The following is a 20,762-nucleotide window of genomic DNA, read 5'->3' as shown; positions in this document are numbered from 1 at the left end:
CATTCTCAGAAAGACCTTTTTTAGTTCTTAATAATGGGAGAAGGTACTGATCTCTAGGCACTTGATTGCCAACACAGTGCAAAACAACGTGTAAAAGAGAGTCTACCTCTCTAAGGCCACAGTTACAGACTCGTTCTTCCTTCGGGGCATTTCTAAACCTGCCAAGTAGGTCTTTAGAAGGCAACACATTGCAGCGAGCTAATGTAAAAGCCCTCCTTGCGAAGGGGCACTCCAATATTGTAACTATTCCTGATCTGGTTGCAGCTTCAGTCCTTTTTCCTGGTAGCGGATGACATCATGGACTACTCAGAGACACGCCGTGGCCGTACCTGCTGGTATAAGAAGGTAAACAGGCCGAAGTGGGGTCGTTTGATGGTTCCTCTGTGGCGTGCGAGTGGTTCGTTGAAGCTGGGGAAGATGTTGAATGTTCTAGGGATCGGCCTCAAATCCCGCAGTGGCCAAGCCGCTGGGAGTCTGGGATTTTTTTCAACCTTGGACTACTGGCTCTGGGGCCAGATATACAGGCGTGCACAGCTTAATGACGGACCGCATATATGACGGTGGTCAAAGCGCAACAAAGAGGCTCTTAATGAGGCATAAGAACATAAGAACAGCCCCACTGGAGCAGGCCATAGGCCCATCTAGTCCAGCTTCCTGTATCTCCCAGTGGCCCACCAAATGCCCCAGGGAGCACACCAGATAACAAGAGACCTGCAAGACTTCCTGGGAATTGTAGTTAAGAACAGAAGAACAGCCCCACTGGATCAGGCCATAGACCCATCTAGTCCAGCTTCCTGTATCTCCCAGCGGCCCACCAAATGCCCCAGGGAGCACACCAGATAACAAGAGACCTCATCCTGAGGCAATCGGATCTCCCACAGCCTGCAGCAGAAGGTCTTTTTACAAAACAAAGACACTAGATTGGGTGGAGTGTTCGCTTAACAACCTAACCACATAACAGTGGGGATCAGAGGATATATCCCCGTCATTAAGTGGTACATTGATGGATCCCTGTGGGTGGGTGGGCTTGCTTTGTGTGGTCTGCCCTGTGTTGGCTGGGTCCTTCCACTGCTGTCCCTATACATGTGGGATGCAGGGGGCTTGAGCCCCTTGATTCCCCACCTTTTCAACTGGCAGCCTGAATCTTGCATCCTCCAAAATGTATGTAATAATTTAAATATCCCCTGCATTTCTCCCTGTAAGGGGGAGATCAAGAATTAAAGTGGCATAAACAAGCCCAACAGAATCATTGGAGAATCTGGCAACTGTCTGCTCTGCCATTGTCAACCTTCACCAATTTAAAACTCATGAGAATGTGTAGTTAGTTCTTCCGCTTAAGGCAGCACAGGGTGTACAAGGGCAGGTGTGTTTGTGTGCGTGGAATTTGCATGCGCTAGAGATGAGACACTGCTCTGTGATTTTATAACTCCTAGAGTCCCCGAGGGAAGGGAGCTGGAGAATGAAAACGGCAGCCCAAAAATGTGAACACGGTTTCCCAAGGAGGCAACAACAGTGGCTGGGATGGGACACATCAGTCAGGATTCATGGTGGTCTGAGGTCATGCCCAAGCTCTGAGCTTAAGGGCTGGTTGTTGTGAGGGAAAGTGCTCAGTGGTGCTCTCTAGTGAGCCTGTGGCTTAAATAAGCTTTGTTGCTTCTCCGTGGTTCATGATTTTTCCTTCCCCATCCCCAGGAAGGAATCGGTTTGGATGCTGTGAACGACTCGTTCTTGATTGAATCCTCCATCTACCGTCTGCTAAAGCGACATTGTCGCGATCAGCCATACTACTTGAACCTGCTGGAGCTCTTTCTTCTGGTGGGTTTGGGCCCTGGGGGCTTCCCTTTGTCCACCTGTTCCATCTGTGTCATTGTTAGGCAGGGCGGTGGGAGATGCTAGATGATGAACTTGGAACCCACAGAGGTTTTTTCCCCCATCCCCAAATGGAAGACCCCCATCCTTTTTGGTCTGGCTCCTGTAGCCTTCCTGGGTGAGATTGAGAAATAGGAATGCCTCTTCTAAGGTGGGTATTGGACGAAGCTTCTGCAAGAGGGATCTGAAGGCCTTAGGAGTGGACCTCAACAGGTGGGAAACCCTGGCCTCTGAGCGGCCCGCTTGGAGGCAGGCTGTGCAGCATGGCCTTTCCCAGTTTGAAGAGACACTTGGCCAACAGTCTGAGGCTAAGAGGCAAAGAAGGAAGGCCCACAGCCAGGGAGACAGACCAGGGACAGACTGCACTTGCTCCCGGTGTGGAAGGGATTGTCACTCCCAAATCGGCCTTTTCAGCCACACTAGACACTGTTCCAGAACCACCATTCAGAGCCTGATACCAGAGTCTTTCGAGACTGAAGGTTGCCAACATCTAAGATGATGAGTAGGTCAAGGAAGGGGTCAGGGGCCTTGCGACAGGCTGGACCCCTTTAAAAAAAAATGAGCTCCTTTTGCAGAAAGTGCAGGAGAACATTAATGAGAGTCAGTAGTTGTATCTGGAGGAGCCATTGATGAGAGGGAGGACTAGTTAATTGTCACTCTTCTAGTACTTTGGTCTGAAAGGCCTTTTAGAGCCACTTGGGTGGGAAACCAACACATGGGTAAGCAAACAAGCTAGCTCAGTGGTTCCCCAGTTTTTTCAACCAAGTCTCCCTTGACCTGTTGGCATTGGGCAAGGTTCTCCAGAACCAGGCAAAGGAGCTGAAAACAGGCAGTGCACTTAAGAGGCACTCTTTACATGCTCAGGGGCGCCCTTATGGTTATATTTGTAAAGGTTAAGGTGAAGCCTCTGAGCTAGCGGTATTTATGTGCAATGTTGGGAGTGCTCGAGTGCTTCGCAAATGCCAAGCCTGTGTTAAAAAAAAATTGTTTGTTCTCCTCTTTCCACCAGATGACGTACCAAACGCAGCTGGGCCAGGCCCTCGATCTCATCACTGCCCCCTTATCCCAGGTTGATCTGAACCGCTTCACAGAGCAGAGGTGAGAGCGAGGCGAGTACTGAGGGCCAAAGGCTCGGCAGGGAGAGACGCTGGAGGTGTGCGGCGGCAAGATTAAGACGCCGATGCATGTTTTCCTGGGAGTAAACCCCACTGAACACAGTGAGACTTGCATGCCAGCGTCTGGATGTTCTTCTGGGGCAAAGAGAAGGCTGAAACTGTAGATGAGATCTTTACTACCAGACAAGGCTCTCGTCAGGCACATGATGGGCATGATTGCTAATTTTTGGCCCTCTCGGTGCCCCCTCACTGTGGCCATGAAACTGACTGGGAACCCCTGAGAATCCCAGCCTGCCTCTCTCTCCCCAGCACTGTCTTGTGTTCCATCTCCCGGTCACGCCAGTGTGTGACGGAAGGTTGGGAGCTGGTGGGGTTTGGGGGACGCATCAATGAGTACAAGCTGGGACCGATCATGCTAAGAACACCCTCTCTTCGGCAGATACAAGGCAATTGTGAAACACAAGACAGCTTTTTACTCCTTCTACCTTCCGGTTGCAGCCGCGATGTACATGGTAAGCTGGGTGGTTGTTTTGTTTTTCTATTCTGCTCTTATTTCCAGGAGTTCTGGGCAGAGTAGGGGTTCCCCCGTGCCTTCCTCACAACAACCCCAAGAGGTAGGCTAGAGACGAGCTGAGCTGGCGAACTTCATGGCTACTAGGCTGTGGGAACTGAGCTGGCTACCCCATAAGCAGATATGGGATTGCAGCCTTGGAGAGGCTTCACTTCTGATCTCAGAAGCTAAGCAGGGTCAGGCCTGGTTAGTACTTGGATGGGAGACCGCCTGGGAATACCGGGCGCTGTAGGCTTATACCACAGTCTTTCCAGACTGAAGGTTGCCAACCTAGGCTAGAGACAAGCTGAGCTGGCGAACTTCATGACTGAGTGGAGTCGTGACCCTGGGTTTCCCTGCTCCTAGCAGGACATGTTTTGCCATGTTGGCTGTCCTGAATAATTAGCATTGGCTGCATAGTCCTACGTATGTCTTCTCAGAACTAAGTCAGAACTAAGTCTGAGAACTAAGTACTGTGTTCAGTGAGGCTTTCTCTCAGGAAACAGCAGCCTACGGGCGCAAGCCTAACATTCGCCAGCCCAGGAGAGTCACAAATTTGCCGTAAAGCCCGTTTGTGCCTCCTCGGGAGTTGGCCGGACCGGCGCAGGAACGTGTGCTGAACCAGGGCCTAGGAGAGGGGGATAAGGGGGTAGTTTGTACCTGGGTCCAGAGTCAGAAAGGGGGCCCAGGAGCGAAAGGAGGGGGCCCAGAAAGTTCCTGGAATCTGACATGTTCCTATCTCACCTGAACTTGCTGCTGGGCTCTGCATCAAGAAGGCTAGTAACCTGGGCTTCAAAGAATATTGTGGCTGTCAGCGCCCTCCCCCTATCCTATTTTGCCCCCCCGTTCTGCATTGTGCCCCTCCCCCTTTGGAAGAAACTTTGTACCCCCCTGATAAAATACCTCTCGTAGGCCCTGCACTGACCCACGGAGGCTGGATACAGCCTCCACACTGACTTGGGGAGGGAGGGTTGCATCGGCTGAGCTCGGCCGTTACAGAGGTCTGCGGAGGGTGGGGAGGAGGTGGGAGGGAGGCGTTCTGGGGCAGGAGGAGGAGGGCAGGCAGAGGAAGGTCCAGGGGGCAGGCAGGGCTGGGACCCAGCAGTTATGAGCACCTCTGGAGGTGGCACAAGTCCGAGGAGACCTTCAGGGGACCCTTGGGGCCATGGTGGCTTACCCAGGGGTAAGGGGAAGGGTTTTCCCTTGCCTCCGGCTGAGCTACTTCTGGTCCTGATCTTGAGCTGGATATAGCGCAGGCCTCCTGGCCTGCCTGTTCTAGCGCAAGTAGGATTGCGCTGCACATCACATAGCTCCATCGGGTTCCGTGGGTGGCAGTAGGGCATGACTGGTCTCCCTCCAAAGGATCCTTCATCCAACTTGGATCTTCCCTTGGTGGCCTTGAGTGAGTTGTTCCTGGGATGCGATTATGCCTCACAGTTCAAATACAGAGTTGTCTTAGCTCTCCCCACTCCCTCTGCCCCCAGGGGCAGAAAGCGAGTCTTGGCAATCGCGGCTTAGCCGAGCATCCTCTCGCAGCAACAGGGGTTCTAGTTGTGGCTTGTTTTCACACCTTGACTCTTGTCTTTCTGCCAGGCTGGCATTGAGGATGAAAAGCAGCACGAACATGCCAAGGCCATCCTCTTGGAGATGGGCGAATTCTTCCAGATCCAGGTACAGCTTCTTTTCTCGTCCCCCCCCCCTTTACTTCTGGAGATTTCCAATTTGCCAAGGTGCTGTGTGCGTGATATTTTTACTTAGGGCACAATCCTAGGTTGCCCCTGGGCTGGTGCAAGTCCCTTGCGCCGGCCCAGGAAGGTCGCAAGCGTGCCCTAAAGCACGTTTGCGCCTCCTCGTGAGTTGCTGGGCCAGTGCAGGGATGCACGCCAGCCTGTGGAGGCTGAATCAGGCCTCCGTGCTGGCCTTGACACAGAGCCTCGTGTCGTCTGAGCTGGGCCAACACAAGGGTCTGCAGAGGGCGGGGAGGAGGCGGGAGGGAGACGTTCCGGAGCAGGTGGAGGGTGGTCAATTCTCAATCAGTGTGTCACAAACGGTCTGCAGGTGTGCCACAGGAGCTTGGGGGAGCATCCTTTAATAGGGCCATTGGGAGATGTATGGCCCCCCCCTCCCCAGCAGTGCAGTGTGCCTGGTAAAAAAAAAGAATCAACATATCCCTGTTACTAAACAGTATTTATATATTGCTTTTCCTAAAAAAAAAAAAAAGAAAAAGTTCACAAAGCAGTTTTCAGACAAAATCAAATAATTAAATGACTCCCTTGCCCCGAAGAGGCTCACAATCTAAAAAGCTGCAGAATTAAAACCAGCAACCAACCACTAGAAGAGACACCGTGCTGGGGTGGAGATTTACAGCCCAAGTCTGTGCATGTCTACATGTGTTCAGTGGGGTTTACTCCCAGGAAAAGTACATTATGAACTGCTGGAGGAAAAGTTCATTACGGGTTACAAGTCATAGTAAGGTCTGTGCAAGCTCTTGGTTTTAGAGGCAGGCTACCTCAGAAGGCCAGATGCAAGGGAGGGCACCAGGATGCAGGTCTCTTGAGGTCTTGGGTGCTCCCTGGGGCATCTGGTGGGCCACTGTGAGAGACAGGAAGCTGGACTAGATGGGCCTATGGCCTGATCCAGTGGGGCTGTTCTTATGTTCTTAACTACAATTCCCAGGAAGCCTTGCAGGTCTTCTTGTTATCTGGTGTGCTCCCTGGGGCATTTGGTGGGCCGCTGTGAGATACAGGAAGCTGGAGTAGGTGGGCCTTTGGCCTGATCCAGTGGGGCTGTTCTTATGTTCTTAACTACAATTCCCAGGAAGCCTTGCAGGTCTCTTGTTATCTGGTGTGCTCCCTGGGGCATTTGGTGGGCTGCTGTGAGATACAGGAAGCTGGACTAGATGGGCCTATGGCCTGATCCAGTGGGGCTGTTCTTATGTTCTTAACTACAATTCCCAGGAAGCCTTGCAGGTCTCTTGTTATCTGGTGTGCTCCCTGGGGCATTTGGTGGGCCACTGTGAGATACAGGAAGCTGGACTAGACGGGCCTTTGGCCTGATCCAGATCTTGGGGCTCTTATGTTCTTATGAAAGTGTGGATAGGATTGCAGCCTTATTCTCCCCCTGCTTAAATACGAAGGAGCTCCACTTGAAAAGTGCCTCTTCCCCAGGCAGCAAGGGAATTTACAGTCTTTTACAGAACTTATGGGCAGGAGGTCTGGTCTAGAGGGCTGAGCCTCCATTTGCCTGAAGATAACATCCGAAGGTCGCCAGTTCGAGGCCACCGGCACCGTGCGACCTTGAAGCAGCTGACAAGCTGAAGCCGAGCTATTCCATCTGCTCTGAGCGTGGGAGGATGGAGGCCAGGATGTGCGACCAGATCAATGAAAGAAACACCTGAATGTTGTGGTTTCTTGAAAGATAGAAACCTTCTTTCAAATTGTAAAAATCCCTACGGGGATTTAAAAATTGCCTGCCTATTTAAACCACCTTGAATAAAGTCCAAGGAGAAATCTGAGGACCAAGAAAGGCGGTATAGATATACCTGTATTATTATTATTATTGCCCACAGGATGATTTCCTGGACTGCTTCGGTGACCCTGAAGTGACCGGCAAGATCGGGACGGACATCCAGGACAACAAATGCAGCTGGCTGGTTGTGGAGTGTCTAAAGCGGGCCTCACCAAAGCAGAGGCAACTCCTTGAGGTACGGGAGCTGGAGGGTGGTTGGTTGCCTGTTTCCTGATGCCTCTACCTGCAGACAAGCATATCTTGCATATCTTGACTTCAAGCAGCTCTCCCTGTTGTCTTTGAAAATTGAAAACCGTTCAGCTTTCTGGTGTCCGCGGGGGATCCAGAATGGATCACACCTGTGCTTACAGAATTAATACAGTGTGAGGGGTGCCCCATGGAGAGGGTCTCTGGGGGTCACCCGGCGGGGTGCCGTGGGTTGGCTGGCTGGTCTCTTGGGATCCCCTGGGTGGGGGTGTCCACCTCCCTGGGGTTCCCTGCCGGGGGAGCCTCAGAACAAGTCAGGGGGAGGGGGTTCACAACACCCTTGCCCTCCTCTTCCTCCCTGGAGGCAGGACACGAGGCCCTTGGTCTTCAGGCAGGGGTTCCAGCTCCTGCCTTCCCTCTCCAGAACTGCATGGCATCACAGGCTTCCCTGCTTTTATCCTCCCCAGCCACACCTTCTGCTCCTCCTCTTCCTCCCTCTCTAGGCTTAAAGGGGCCCCAACCCTAGCCTGCTTCCCTCCTATCTGGTGGTCCTGCCCTGCTTACTGCTTCGGTCAGGTGATATCTGGGGGGAGGGGGAACCGTCTCTCCCACCCAGCTACCCTGTGTCTCGCCTGTTCAGCCGGCAAGGTGGCAGTGGCTCTGTGGCCAGGCAGTCCTGTCCCTGGCCCACAGCCAGGTAAGGCGAGGGTCAGACAAGGGCTCGACCCCCGACGCACAACAAATTGCAGTCCTTCTGCATGGGAGAAATACGGGGTGAGCTGGGTGCACTTCCCAGCATGCTTTGCATTTCCCATTCAAGAGCCTTTGTAGAGCGACTGGGAGGGCGGTGCTGGGATTGGTCTGTCTCGGGCAGCCCTGATCTCAACCGCCGCACAGGTGAGGCTTATGAGGAAATGCAACACTAGCAAATCCTTAGAGGTGATTGGGATGACTCCTGAGTCTTCCAGGCTTGGAAAGCAACAGGAAGGCATCTGTCTAGACAGCAAGAGCTAAAGGAGTCGGATCTTTATAGGGAACCCTGTGAAATAACATAAGAACAGCCCCACTGGATCAGGCCTTAGGCCCATCTAGTCCAGCTTCCTGTATCTCACAGCGGCCCACCAAATGCCCCAGGGAGCGCACCAGGTAACAAGAGACCTGCAAGGCTTCCTGGGAATTGTAGTTAAGAACATCAGAACAGCCCCACTGGATCAGGCCACAGGCCCATCTAGTCCAGCTTCCTGTATCTCACAGCAGCCCACCAAATGCCCCAGGGAGCACACCAGATAACAAGAGACCTGCAAGGCCTCCTGGGAATTGTAGTTAAGAACATCAGAACAGCCCCACTGGATCAGGCCTTAGGCCCATCTAGTCCAGCTTCCTGTATCTCACAGCGGCCCACCAAATGCCCCAGGGAGCGCACCAGAGAACAAGAGACCTGCAAGGCCTCCTGGGAATTGTAGTTAAGAACATAAGAACAGCCCCACTGGATCAGGCCTTAGGCCCATCTAGTCCAGCTTCCTGTATCTCACAGCGGCCCACCAAATGCCCCAGGGAGCGCACCAGGTAACAAGAGACCTGCAAGGCTTCCTGGGAATTGTAGTTAAGAACATCAGAACAGCCCCACTGGATCAGGCCACAGGCCCATCTAGTCCAGCTTCCTGTATCTCACAGCGGCCCACCAAATGCCCCAGGGAGCACACCAGATAACAAGAGACCTGCAAGGCCTCCTGGGAATTGTAGTTAAGAACATCAGAACAGCCCCACTGGATCAGGCCACAGGCCCATCTAGTCCAGCTTCCTGTATCTCACAGCGGCCCACCAAATGCCCCAGGGAGCGCACCAGATAACAAGAGACCTGCAAGGCTTCCTGGGAATTGTAGTTAAGAACATAAGAACAGCCCCACTGGATCAGGCCACAGGCCCATCTAGTCCAGCTTCCTGGATCTCACAGCGGCCCACCAAATGCCCCAGGGAGCACACCAGATAACAAGAGACCTGCAAGGCTTCCTGGGAATTGTAGTTAAGAACATAAGAACAGCCCCACCGGATCAGGCCATAGGCCCATCTAGTCCAGCTTCCTGTATCTCACAGCGGCCCACCAAATACAGTTGGCCCTCCTTACCGCGGGCTAGGCTGGACTTGAATATACACGGCTGCTGAGACCCTCCAGGCTGCTTCTAAAAGGCCCTCTGGTTTGCCGGCGCAGGCTCCCCTTCAGATTTCATTATCCGCAGAATCCGGTATCCGCAAGCGGTCCCGCGGCCACGGAGGGCCCACTGTAACTGGGGTTTGCGGTCCATGTGCCGCATCCTCGAGTTGGTGCCGGATGGATTTCATGCCAGACTTGGTAGTGTGAATATCTAATTCAAAGGGGCTACTGAGTTACGGAGAGCTCTTTGCTTGAGGGCCTTAGCTGGAAAGTAATCCATCCCTCCATCCGGGTTACTTACACCGACTTTCTGCATTACTTTACTCTTGCTGCTTAGCAAAACCCTCTTAGCAAACAAACCAGACAGCCCCGTCCTATCCACACTTTCCTGGGAGTAAGCCCCATTGACTCTAACGGGACTTACTTATGAGTAAACATGCATAGGATTTGGGCTGACAAACTTTAATTTGACGATTGTTCAGTTCCTTGGCCAGCTTACTAGCTGAACCCCCCCCCCTGCCCTGGCATGACCTAACCTGACTTTCCCATCTTAGGAGAACTACGGCCAGAAGGACCCGGATAAAGTGGCCTGCGTGAAGCGACTCTACAACCAGCTGGACCTGCAGGCTGTTTACAAGGAGTACGAGGAGAGCAGCTACCAGCGTTTATTGGCACTTATTTCCCAGCATGCCCAGCAGCTGCCCAGCCAGGTCTTCCTTGGCCTTGCCCAGAAGATTTACAAGAGGCAAAAATGATGTGCTTGGCTGTGGAGAAGAAGATAAGCCTCTTCTGGTCTTTTCCGCCAGGGCTAGACACTAGTTTAGTGAGAATCAGGGCTCAAATTTTTGTGTTTTTTGGGGGCGGGGGGAGTTGAGCGCATGGGCTAAACTGGGGAGGGAGTGTGGAAAAAGCCTAAAATGTGATTTTTTTTTTTAATGCCCAGTGGTGTCACGCCATGGTAGTTCTGGGTGTGTTTCTGAAGGGCTGTATACCTTGTCAGCCTCCAAGTGTAGTAGGAAAAGGTAAAGGATATATATATATATATCTTTCTCTGTAACCCAGGCTTCTTTGAAGGTTCAGCGATGATAGTAATAGGGGGTGGTCTGCATAGTGTCTTAAAACAGGAGGCACAACCAAGGCAGCCTGACTGCTTTCTCGTGTTCCCAATTCACCGCCCAGAGAGTTAGCCTGATCTGTAGCGGTACCCCCATCTTCTCACTATCCCACCCTCTGCCGCTGCAGCCCTTACCTGAGATGGACAGACGAGGGCATATCGCTTCTCATGCTCTCTGCGATGGTTACGTGTGTTTTATTTAAAATTTCCTCCTATGGAACATATGGAGGGTCTGTTTGCACATAGAAACTTTTTTTTTTTTTTTTAGAACGTATTATATACATCCAGGACCAATGTTATTTCTGCCCCTCTTTAACCCCAGAAGGGAATAAATCCATTGGATTTCTTTTCAGAGTGGTGAGGGTGAAGGTGGCAGAGTTGACGACTTGGCATCCTGTTGTAGCTTCCCCCTTCCCCTCTTGCATTTTGGGTCAGTGGGAGATTCATCCAGCCCCATTGTCAAGGTTCCCTTTGTCACGGGTGGGGTGGCTCACTAAAGTGGGGACAGACTTCTCCCCTCTTGGATGGAAGGGGGTGACAGTCGACCCTTTCTCTGAGTCAGCGACCCAGAGCAAATGTAGGTGGGGAGCGGTTTCTGTATACTCCTCACCCCCTATCTGTGCGAGGTTTACGTCATCGAGCCTTGCAGGGCACACCGGCTGTAGGAAAGGGTTTGTAGCAATAAATTATTTTAAAAACCGGACTCTGTGTGGTCAAGTTTGTTGCACCAGCCAAGTGGAATTAGCCTGAGCTGGTGGATTTGGGGGGGAGAGGGTGGGGGGTGGAAGGAGTGGGAAGTGTGGTAGTGGGAGGGGGTCCTCAATGCAGAAGCTGGACCCCTCCCCCCTCCTTTTTTTTTTTTTAAATTCCATGGAAGTGTCATGCACAGGTAAATGAGAACAAATGTGTACACAACCTTGGCTGGAGTCCTGTTTCTATACTGAAGCCTTTTATTCCAGTCTCCAAGGGGGGGAAGAGGCTGCTGTTATATTCTAGAATGAGACAAGTGCACTCTGCTTGAGCTCACAAGCTATCAAAGAAACTCTGCACGTGCTCAGAGGCAGACCTACTTCTTTAAACTTGGAGGGGGGGTTTGGTTAAATTCAGGTTCCAAGCAACCAGGGTTCACTCTGTTTGAGCCTACCAGGTGTCAAATAAACTCTGCACATGCTCAGAGGCAGACCTACTTCTTTAAACGTGGGGGGGTTTAGTTAAATTTAGGTTCCAAGCAACCAGGTTGCACTCTGTTTGAGCTCATAAGCTATCAAAGAAACTCTGCACGTGCTCAGAGGCAGACCTACTTCTTTAAACTTGGAGGGGGGTTTAGTTAAATTTAGGGTCCAAGCAACCAGGGTGCACTCTGTTTGAGCCCACCAGGTGTCAAATAAGCTCTGCACATGATCAGAGGCAGACCTGCTTCTTTAAACTTGGAGGGGGTGGTTAAATTTAGGTTCCAGGCAACCAGGATATTTCCAATTCTTTTTAAACTCTGCTTCTGAACTAGTTCAGGCTCCATTTGTCTTCCTGCGCACTGAATCCAGGCCATTGGTCAGGGAGAAGGCTATTCTGGATAAACCCTTCCCATCACAAAAAAAGGCAACTTCCATTAATTCAGTCCATTAGATCTGTCCCCAAACATTTTTGACCGGTGGTTCCGTTGACCTACTGGGCCATTGGCCACAGTTCCCCATTAGGGCTACAGTCCTAAACATTGTATAGGGTGGTGGGGGTTTTTTTTGCAAGGATTCCATGGCTCCCCTGACTGGTTCCTGGAAAACCTAATGGATACTGAATTAGCAGGTACTGAATAGTTGAGCCTATGGGGAAAATAGGGTTAGGTTCCAAGGGACTCTTTTCACCAGACACTCTATGTAGTAGTGCAGAAGCACTGGGCATTGAAATGCCTTAGCATATGTGGCAACCTGGCAAGCACACTTGCCCCCCCCCACTCGAGGCACACCTTGAGATGGGCCCTGTTCACGAGCTGAGAGCATCATGCCCTCTATAGTATACAAGCATGAAGTAGCTAGCAAGAAAGGAAGAGTGTGAAGACCTTAGGAATATTGTCAGCTAGAAATGCTGTTATCAGTAACTGTTGATAACCTTTGTATTGCACTGTATTGCTTCATGTAAGAAGCCAATAAAAGCAGGCTGCTGGCTCAGACAAGCAGCTCTGCTCCTATCTAGATCAAGCAAGTGACTCTGACTCTTCATTTACTTCCTGTTCATTGCAACACTCTATGAACCTGAATCTGAAATATATGGGGCTAGGAGATACTGAGGGTTTATCTACATCAGGGGTGTCCAAAGTTTTTGGCAGGAGGGCCGTATCGTCTCTCTGACACTGTGTTGGGGGCCAGGGGAGGGGAGAAGAATTGATTTACATTTAAAATTTGAATAAATTTACATAATTTTACATAAATGAATATATTAAAGATGAACTTCTATGAATGAATGAAGGTCTTGCAATAGCTCAAGGCCTATAAAAGGCCTTGCACAAAGCAAGGCTGGCCTTTCCTTTGCTGCTGCTACTGCATCATGGACATAAAACAACAAGCAGTGGAGGGAGCCCTCATCACACAGCTCATGCAAGAGGTCAAACAGTCGCCCTCACGCTGAGAGCAGTTGCATCGGGCCAGTGTGGGCTCCAACAAATCTCTGGAGGCTTATTGGAGACTGGGGGCTCCCTGAGGGCTGCATTGAGAGGCAACAAGGGCCGCAAGTGGCCCCAGGGCCAGGGTTTGGGCACCCCTGATCTACATCAACATCTGATGCTTTCTCCTCCATGCTGGCTATCCCTTGATGCATTGAAGATTGTGGTGTTGGTGATGGCACTTTCTCCAGGCTGGCTATCCCTCAACTTGTTGTAGGTTGCTGACCCAACAACGAAGCCTCAGAAATGGGGAGGAGGTGGCTTCACCTCTCTTCCTCCTGCACCTGTCTCTTGGCTCCTTCCCTTGGCTTGCCCCAGCCCAAAGTGGCCCTCGGGCAGCCTTCCAGAGACCTCATCATCGCCAGGGTTGTGAAGGTTCAGCTGGAGTCCCTGAGATGGTGCCCAAGATTTGGGGGGGGGGGGCAGGTCAGGAAAGGGACACAAATGTGCCTGACGATTCTCCGCAGGTCAATCCCAAAACCCATTTGATGTGGCACCAGCACGGTTATAGCCAGTGCTTTTTTTGTAAAAAAAAATAGGTGCAGGAACTCACAACTTTTTATTTATTTATTTATTTATAAACCATTTTTTATACATGCGCGTGCGCGCGCACACACACACACACACACACACACACACACGTCCATCCCGTGTGAGCTCCCTGGTAGCAAAAGCACTCCTGCCACAGCTGGAGTGAATCACCCCATTTTTTTTTAGGTACGGAGGTGCTCCATTGGGCTATAGGAAACTCTCTCCATTGGGCTATAGGAAAGCCTATACAGTAGTTAAAGTGTTCAGAACAAATATATAAGGTCTTCAGCCCAGCTGGTGGCCATCAGTGCCTCAAGTGTTAGTTCCAAACACTTTGAACCTAAGACCTCTGGTGGCTCAGTAGTTAAATTATAGATCTGTGGAGCCGGAGGCCTGGGGTTCAAATCCCACTGAAGAATAATTTTTTTTTTTTAAGGTGGGAAGGTGCTCCATGTCTGCAAAATATAAAGGTTGGTTGCTAGTTGCCAAAAGGGGGGCCAGTTGAGGCTGCAAAACTCCTCAAAGTTCAGTCCCAGGCAGGCTCTTTTTTTAACTTTTTTTTTTTTTAAGTCCCAGGTAGGACTTAACCCACAACCTCCAGCAGGGGGCTCACTCCAGGAGCTTAAAAAGGGGGCGGGGGAAAAAAAGGTGGGGGCAGAGAGGAGGGGAAAAAAAGGTGCCCGAACGCCATTCCGGTGCGTTCCATTACAAAAAAAGCCCTGGTTATAGCAGATAACGAGAACAGAGTAGCAGATAACAAGAGATGGTGGCAATTCTGCCCCTCACAGGTGAGCAAATTTGCAGATAAAGAGAACCGACTGTGTTTTCTGGTATATGTTAGAGTGAGCTGTTAATGCTATTTGTCAATGCCCTGGGGCATCTGGTGGGCCACTGTGAGATACAGGAAGCTGGACTAGATGGGCCTATGGCCTGATCCAGTGGGGCTGTTCTTATGTTCTTAACTACAATTCCCAGGAAGCCTTGCAGGTCTCTTGTTACCTGGTGCGCTCCCTGGGGCATCTGGTGGGCCACTGTGAGATACAGGAAGCTGGACTAGATGGGCCTATGGCCTGATCCAGTGGGGCTGTTCTTATGTTCTTAACTACAATTCCCAGGAAGCCTTGCAGGTCTCTTGTTACCTGGTGCGCTCCCTGGGGCATCTGGTGGGCCACTGTGAGATACAGGAAGCTGGACTAGATGGGCCTATGGCCTGATCCAGTGGGGCTGTTCTTATGTTCTTAACTACAATTCCCAGGAGACCTTGCAGGTCTCTTGTTATCTGGTGTGCTCCCTGGGGCATTTGGTGGGCCGCTGTGAGATACAGGAAGCTGGACTAGATGGGCCTATGGCCTGATCCAGTGGGGCTGTTCTTATGTTCTTAACTACAATTCCCAGGAGGCCTTGCAGGTCTTCTTGCTATCTGGTGTGCTCCCTGGGGCATTTGGTGGGCCACTGTGAGATACAGGAAGCTGGACTAGATGGGCCTATGGCCTGATCCAGCGGGGCTGTTCTTATGTTCTTAAGGTTCAGCTCTCTCCTACAAGCAGTGCTTTTTTTGTAAAAAAAAGAAAGAAAAGAAAAGAAAAGAAAAAAGGTGCAGGAACTCACAACTTGTTAATCTTTTATTTATTTATTTATTTATTTTTAAACCATTTTTTATTGGAGAAATAAAATATTTTTTATGTGCTTCCCCCCTAAAGATGAACTTACTTCTGAGTAGACATGCATAGGATTGGGCTGTCAATCTCCACATCCCCTTCCCCCTAGCTACTTTTTCTACACAAGGGGAAAAATACTGTACAGGTGCACTTGTAGCGTGTAGTATGTAGTGTGGCACTACTTCGAGGAGAGGAAGCAGTGAATGGATTCCAGAAAATGGCTTACATGAGTTCCATGTAGTAAAATTACTCTAAGCAACTGTGGGAGTAAGAACAAAAAAGGAATTCTTACACGAGAGGGGTCCTTAGGTGCACATAGAAACAGCTACATTTGCAAACAAGCAATTAAATATGGTTTAATTCAGGGTCAGGCCTGGTTAGTACTTGGATGGGAGACCACCTGGGAATATCAGGTGCTGTAGGCTTATACCATAGTCTTTCGAGACTGAAGGTTGCCAACCAATTCAGGTATCAGAATACTCTGTGTCTTTGGGAAGGCGCTTGGCATGTAATTGTATGTTCTCTGCTGCCCTGAGCAGCTGCTGTGCATTGCTGAAGAGGAGCTGCAAACGCTGGCTGGCGGAGGGCATGCTTGTGGGGGAAGGATGAGGAGGATCTCTGGCAAGGCTGGACAGCACGTTGTACACACGTAGAATCCCTTTTCACCTGCCCTTAGCAGGTGAAAATGGGTGCAGATATATCTCTCTGCCAGGATTAAGAGCCCAATCCTAGATATGTCTACTCTTAAGTAAGTCTCGTTCTAGTCAATGGAGCTTACTCCCAGGAAAGTGCCTAGGATTGCAGCCTAAGAGCCCAATCCTATGCATGTCTACTCAGAAGTCCACTTTAGTGAATGGGGCTTACTGTGGATAGGATGGCAGCCTCAGGGCCCAATCCTGTGCCTGTCTACTCAGAGGTCAGTCCCATTAGAGTCAATGGGGCTTCCTCCCAGGAAAGTGTGGAGAGGACTACAGCCTCAGAGCCCCTCCTCTGCCTGTCTCCTCATAAGTCAGTCCCATTAGAGTCAATGGGGCTTCCTCCCAGGAAAGTGTGGCGAGGACTGCAGCCTCAGAGCCCCTCCTCTGCCTATCTACTCAGGCTGCAAGGCTATGACACTTTCCCAGGGGTAAGCCCCATTGAACACAATGGAACGTGTGGCCTCTGGGACGCGTGTGGCCTCTGGGAACCCTAAGTGCCTCTGGGACCCCAAGTGCCAGGTAAACTGAGAGTTTAGCATCTGGGCGAGTTCAGCAGCAGGGCGAGGAGGCCAGGGCCCCATACACTGCCCTTCCTCTTCCCTTGAGAAGAGGGGTGCTAACCAGTGTAGGGTTTATAAAAGTACCCCTAAATAAAACAACAACAACAACAACAAAAAAGCTATGCAGTCAGACAGCCAGCAGCAGGGAGGGGGCTATCCAGTGTTCTGCACTGAGTGCCACATGTATGATTATATGCCTCTGGGGCAAGTCATGGGTGTGTCCTTGGTGCAAGGAGCTCCAGGGTCTCAGGGAACGCGTCCGCTCCCTTGAAGCCTTGGTGGCCGACCTGGAGAAGCGCAGGCAGGCAGAGGAGGACCGTGGGGAGACTTCTGGGGACGATCAGGCTTCGTCCCAACCTCAGGCGTGCAGCTCCTCGGCTGCCCGGGTGGGAAGCCTCGGGACTGGAGGACGTCATTCTGGAGAGGAGGGAAACAATCCCCTAGGGGGGACCCCTTCTCCAGGAGATGGGCCTGTATCCGAACGCACTCGGGATACTCCTCGGCGGGAGGGGGGTCGGGGGCTTCTTGTAGTGGGGGATTCAATTATTAGAAACATAGAGAGGGGGGTTTGCGACGGATGTGAGGACCGCATGGTGACTTGCCTGCCTGGTGCGAAGGTTGCGGACATCACTTCTTGTCTAGACAGGCTAGTAGACAGTGCGGGGGGAGAGGTAGCGGCTGTGGTGCATGTCGGCACCAACGACGTGGGCAAGTGTAGCTGGGAGGTCCTGGAGGCCAAATTTAGGCTTTTAGGCAGGAAGCTGAAAGCCAGGACCTCAAAGGTAGCGTTCTCTGAAGTGCTACCTGTTCCACGCGCAGGGCCAGCTAGGCAGGCGGAGATCAGGGGTCTCAATGTGTGGATGAGAAGGTGGTGTAGGGAGGAGGGGTTTAGATTTGTTAGGCACTGGGGAACGTTTTGGGACAAGCGGGGCCTGTACAAGAGGGACGGGCTCCACTTGAACCAGAATGGAACCAGACTGCTGGTGCATAACATTAAAAAGGTGGCAGAGCAGCTTTTAAACTGATCCCTGGGGGAAGGCCGACAGGAGCCGAGGGGCATCCATAGGGATGAGGATGGGGAGGTTAGAGAACAACAAGACAAAGGCAGAGTAGGAGAAGAAATTGGGAAAGGTAGCATGATGGGATGTGATAGACGGTTTGGCACAATGAGAGGATGCGGGGACAAAGGAGCGAATAAGCAGCCCATCCTGGGGCATTCCGTGTATAAATGCTTTTATGCGAATGCCCGAAGTCTACGAGCAAAGGTGGGAGAACTGGAATGTCTGGTGACAAGGGAAAATATTGACATAGTGGGCATAACAGAAACCTGGTGGAATGCGGAGAATCAGTGGGATACCGCAATCCCGGGCTATAAACTCTACAGGAGGGACAGGCAGGGGCATGTTGGAGGTGGGGTGGCCGTTTATGTTAAGGAAGGGATAGAATCCAGCAAAGTAGAGATTGAAGGTGGATCCGACTCCACCGTAGAATCTCTGTGGGTTAAATTACCAGGCTTGTGCAGCGATGTAATACTGGGGGCGTGCTATCGTCCTCCAGACCAGAAAGCAGATGGGGACCTTGAAATGAGGAAACAGATCAGGGAGGTGACAAGGAGGGACAGGGTTGTAATCATGGGGGACTTCAATTATCCTCATATTGACTGGGTCAATTTGTGTTCTGGTCACAATAAGGAAACAGGATTTCTTGACGTGCTAAATGACTGTGGCTTAGATCAGCTAGTCACGGAGCCCACCAGAGGACAGGTGACTCTGGATTTAATTTTGTGCGGTACGCAGGACCTGGTTAGAGATGTAAACGTTACTGAGCCATTGGGGAACAGTGATCATGCTGCGATCTGTTTTGATGTGCACGTTGGGGGAAGAATACCAGGCAAATCTCTAACAAAAACCCTTGACTTCCAACGGGCGGACTTCCCTCAAATGAGGAGGCTGGTTAGAAGGAGGTTGAAAGGGAGGGTAAAAAGAGTCCAATCTCTCCAGAGTGCATGGAGGCTGCTTAAAACAACAGTAATAGAGGCCCAGCAGACGTGTATACCGCAAAGAAAGAAGGGTTCCACTAAATCCAGGAGGGTGCCCGCATGGCTAACCAGCCAAGTTAGAGAGGCTGTGAAGGGCAAGGAAGCTTCCTTCCGTAAATGGAAGTCTTGCCCTAATGAGGAGAATAAAAAGGAACATAAACTGTGGCAAAAGAAATGTAAGAAGGTGATACTGGAGGCCAAGCGAGACTATGAGGAACGCATGGCCAGCAACATTAAGGGGAATAATAAAAGCTTCTTCAAATATGTTAGAAACAGGAAACCTGCCAGAGAAGCGGTTGGCCCTCTGGATGGTGAGGGAGGGAAAGGGGAGATAAAAGGAGACTTAGAAATGGCAGAGAAATTAAATGAGTTCTTTGCATCTGTCTTCACGGCAGAAGACCTCGGGCAGATACCGCTGCCCGAACGGCCCCTCCTGACCGAGGAGTTAAGTCAGATAGAGGTTAAAAGAGAAGATGTTTCAGACCTCATTGATAAATTAAAGATCAATAAGTCACAGGGCCCTGATGGCATCCACCCAAGAGTTATTAAGGAATTGAAGAATGAAGTTGCAGACCTCTTGACTAAGGTATGCAACTTGTCCCTCAAAACGGCCATGGTGCCAGAAGATTGGAGGACAGCAAATGTCACGCCTATTTTTAAAAAGGGAAAGAGGGGGGACCCGGGAAACTATAGGCCGGTCAGCCTAACATCCATACCGGGTAAGATGGTGGAATGCCTCATCAAAGATAGGATCTCAAAACACATAGACGAACAGGCCTTGCTGAGGGAGAGTCAGCATGGCTTCTGTAAGGGTAAGTCTTGCCTCACGAACCTTATAGAATTCTTTGAAAAGGTCAATAGGCATGTGGATGCGGAGAACCCGTGGACATTATATATCTGGACTTTCAGAAGGCGTTTGACACGGTCCCTCACCAAAGACTACTGAAAAAACTCCACAGTCAGGGAATTAGAGGACAGGTCCTCTCGTGGATTGAGAACTGGTTGGAGGCCAGGAAGCAGAGAGTGGGTGTCAATGGGCAATTTTCACAATGGAGAGAGGTGAAAAGCGGTGTGCCCCAAGGATCTGTCCTGGGACCCGTGCTTTTCAACCTCTTCATAAATGACCTGGAGACAGGGTTGAACAGTGAGGTTGCAAAGTTTGCGGACGACACCAAACTTTTCCGAGTGGTGAAGACCAGAAGTGATTGTGAGGAGCTCCAGATGGATCTCTCCAGACTGGCAGAATGGGCAGCAAAATGGCAGATGCGCTTCAATGTCAGTAAGTGTAAAGTCATGCACATTGGGGCAAAAAATCAAAACTTTAGATATAGGCTGATGGGTTCTGAGCTGTCTGTGACAGATCAGGAGAGAGATCTTGGGGTGGTGGTGGACAGGTCGATGAAAGTGTCGACCCAATGTGCGGCGGCAGTGAAGAAGGCCAATTCTATGCTTGGGATCATTAGGAAGGGTATTGAGAACAAAATGGCTAGTATTATAATGCCGTTGTACAAATCTATGGTAAGGCCACACCTGGAGTATTGTGTCCAGTTCTGGTCGCCGCATCTCAAAAAAGACATAGTGGAAATGGAAAAGGTGCAAAAGAGAGTGACTAAGATGATTACGGGGCTGGGGCACCTTCCTTATGAGGAAAGGCTACGGCGTTTGGGCCTCTTCAGCCTAGAAAAGAGACGCCTGAGGGGGGACATGATTGAGACATACAAAATTATGCAGGGGATGGACAGAGTGGATAGGGAGATGCTCTTTACACTCTCACATAACACCAGAACCAGGGGACATCAGCTAAAATTGAGTGTTGGGAGAGTTTGGACAGACAAAAGAAAATATATCTTTACTTAGCATGTGGTTGGTCTGTGGAACTCCTTGCCACAGGATGTGGTGATGGCGTCTAGCATGGACGCCTTTAAAAGGGGATTGGACAAGTTTCTGGAGGAAAAATCCATTATGGGGTACAAGCCATGATGTGTATGCGCAACCTCCTGATTTTAGAAATGGGTTATGTCAGAATGCCAGATGCAAGGGAGGGCACCAGGATGAGGTCTCTTGTTATCTGGTGTGCTCCCTGGGGCATTTGGTGGGCCGCTGTGAGATA

General features: G+C 50.8%; 1 protein-coding gene across 2 annotated transcripts in view; it reads left to right on the top strand.

Moving 5' to 3' along the window:
* FDPS (farnesyl diphosphate synthase) overlaps positions 1-11,217 on the top strand; it is a 19,613-nt gene extending 8,396 nt beyond the window's left edge. For both annotated transcript variants that reach the window (XM_066610225.1, XM_066610226.1), the window contains exons 4-10: positions 265-345; positions 1,693-1,815; positions 2,879-2,967; positions 3,424-3,496; positions 5,128-5,205; positions 7,103-7,237; positions 9,955-11,217. In XM_066610225.1, coding sequence (XP_066466322.1) covers positions 265-345; positions 1,693-1,815; positions 2,879-2,967; positions 3,424-3,496; positions 5,128-5,205; positions 7,103-7,237; positions 9,955-10,155 — 780 coding nt within the window. In that variant the 3' untranslated portion in view covers positions 10,156-11,217. The remainder of the gene's footprint in view (positions 1-264; positions 346-1,692; positions 1,816-2,878; positions 2,968-3,423; positions 3,497-5,127; positions 5,206-7,102; positions 7,238-9,954) is intronic.
* The last annotated feature ends 9,545 nt before the right edge of the window (positions 11,218-20,762 follow it).

This window comes from Tiliqua scincoides, chromosome 15 (genome assembly GCF_035046505.1).
Source record: "Tiliqua scincoides isolate rTilSci1 chromosome 15, rTilSci1.hap2, whole genome shotgun sequence".
Taxonomy (NCBI): domain Eukaryota; kingdom Metazoa; phylum Chordata; class Lepidosauria; order Squamata; family Scincidae; genus Tiliqua; species Tiliqua scincoides.
Note: the sequence above shows the minus strand (reverse complement) of the source record. Positions and strands in the feature narration are given on the sequence as shown.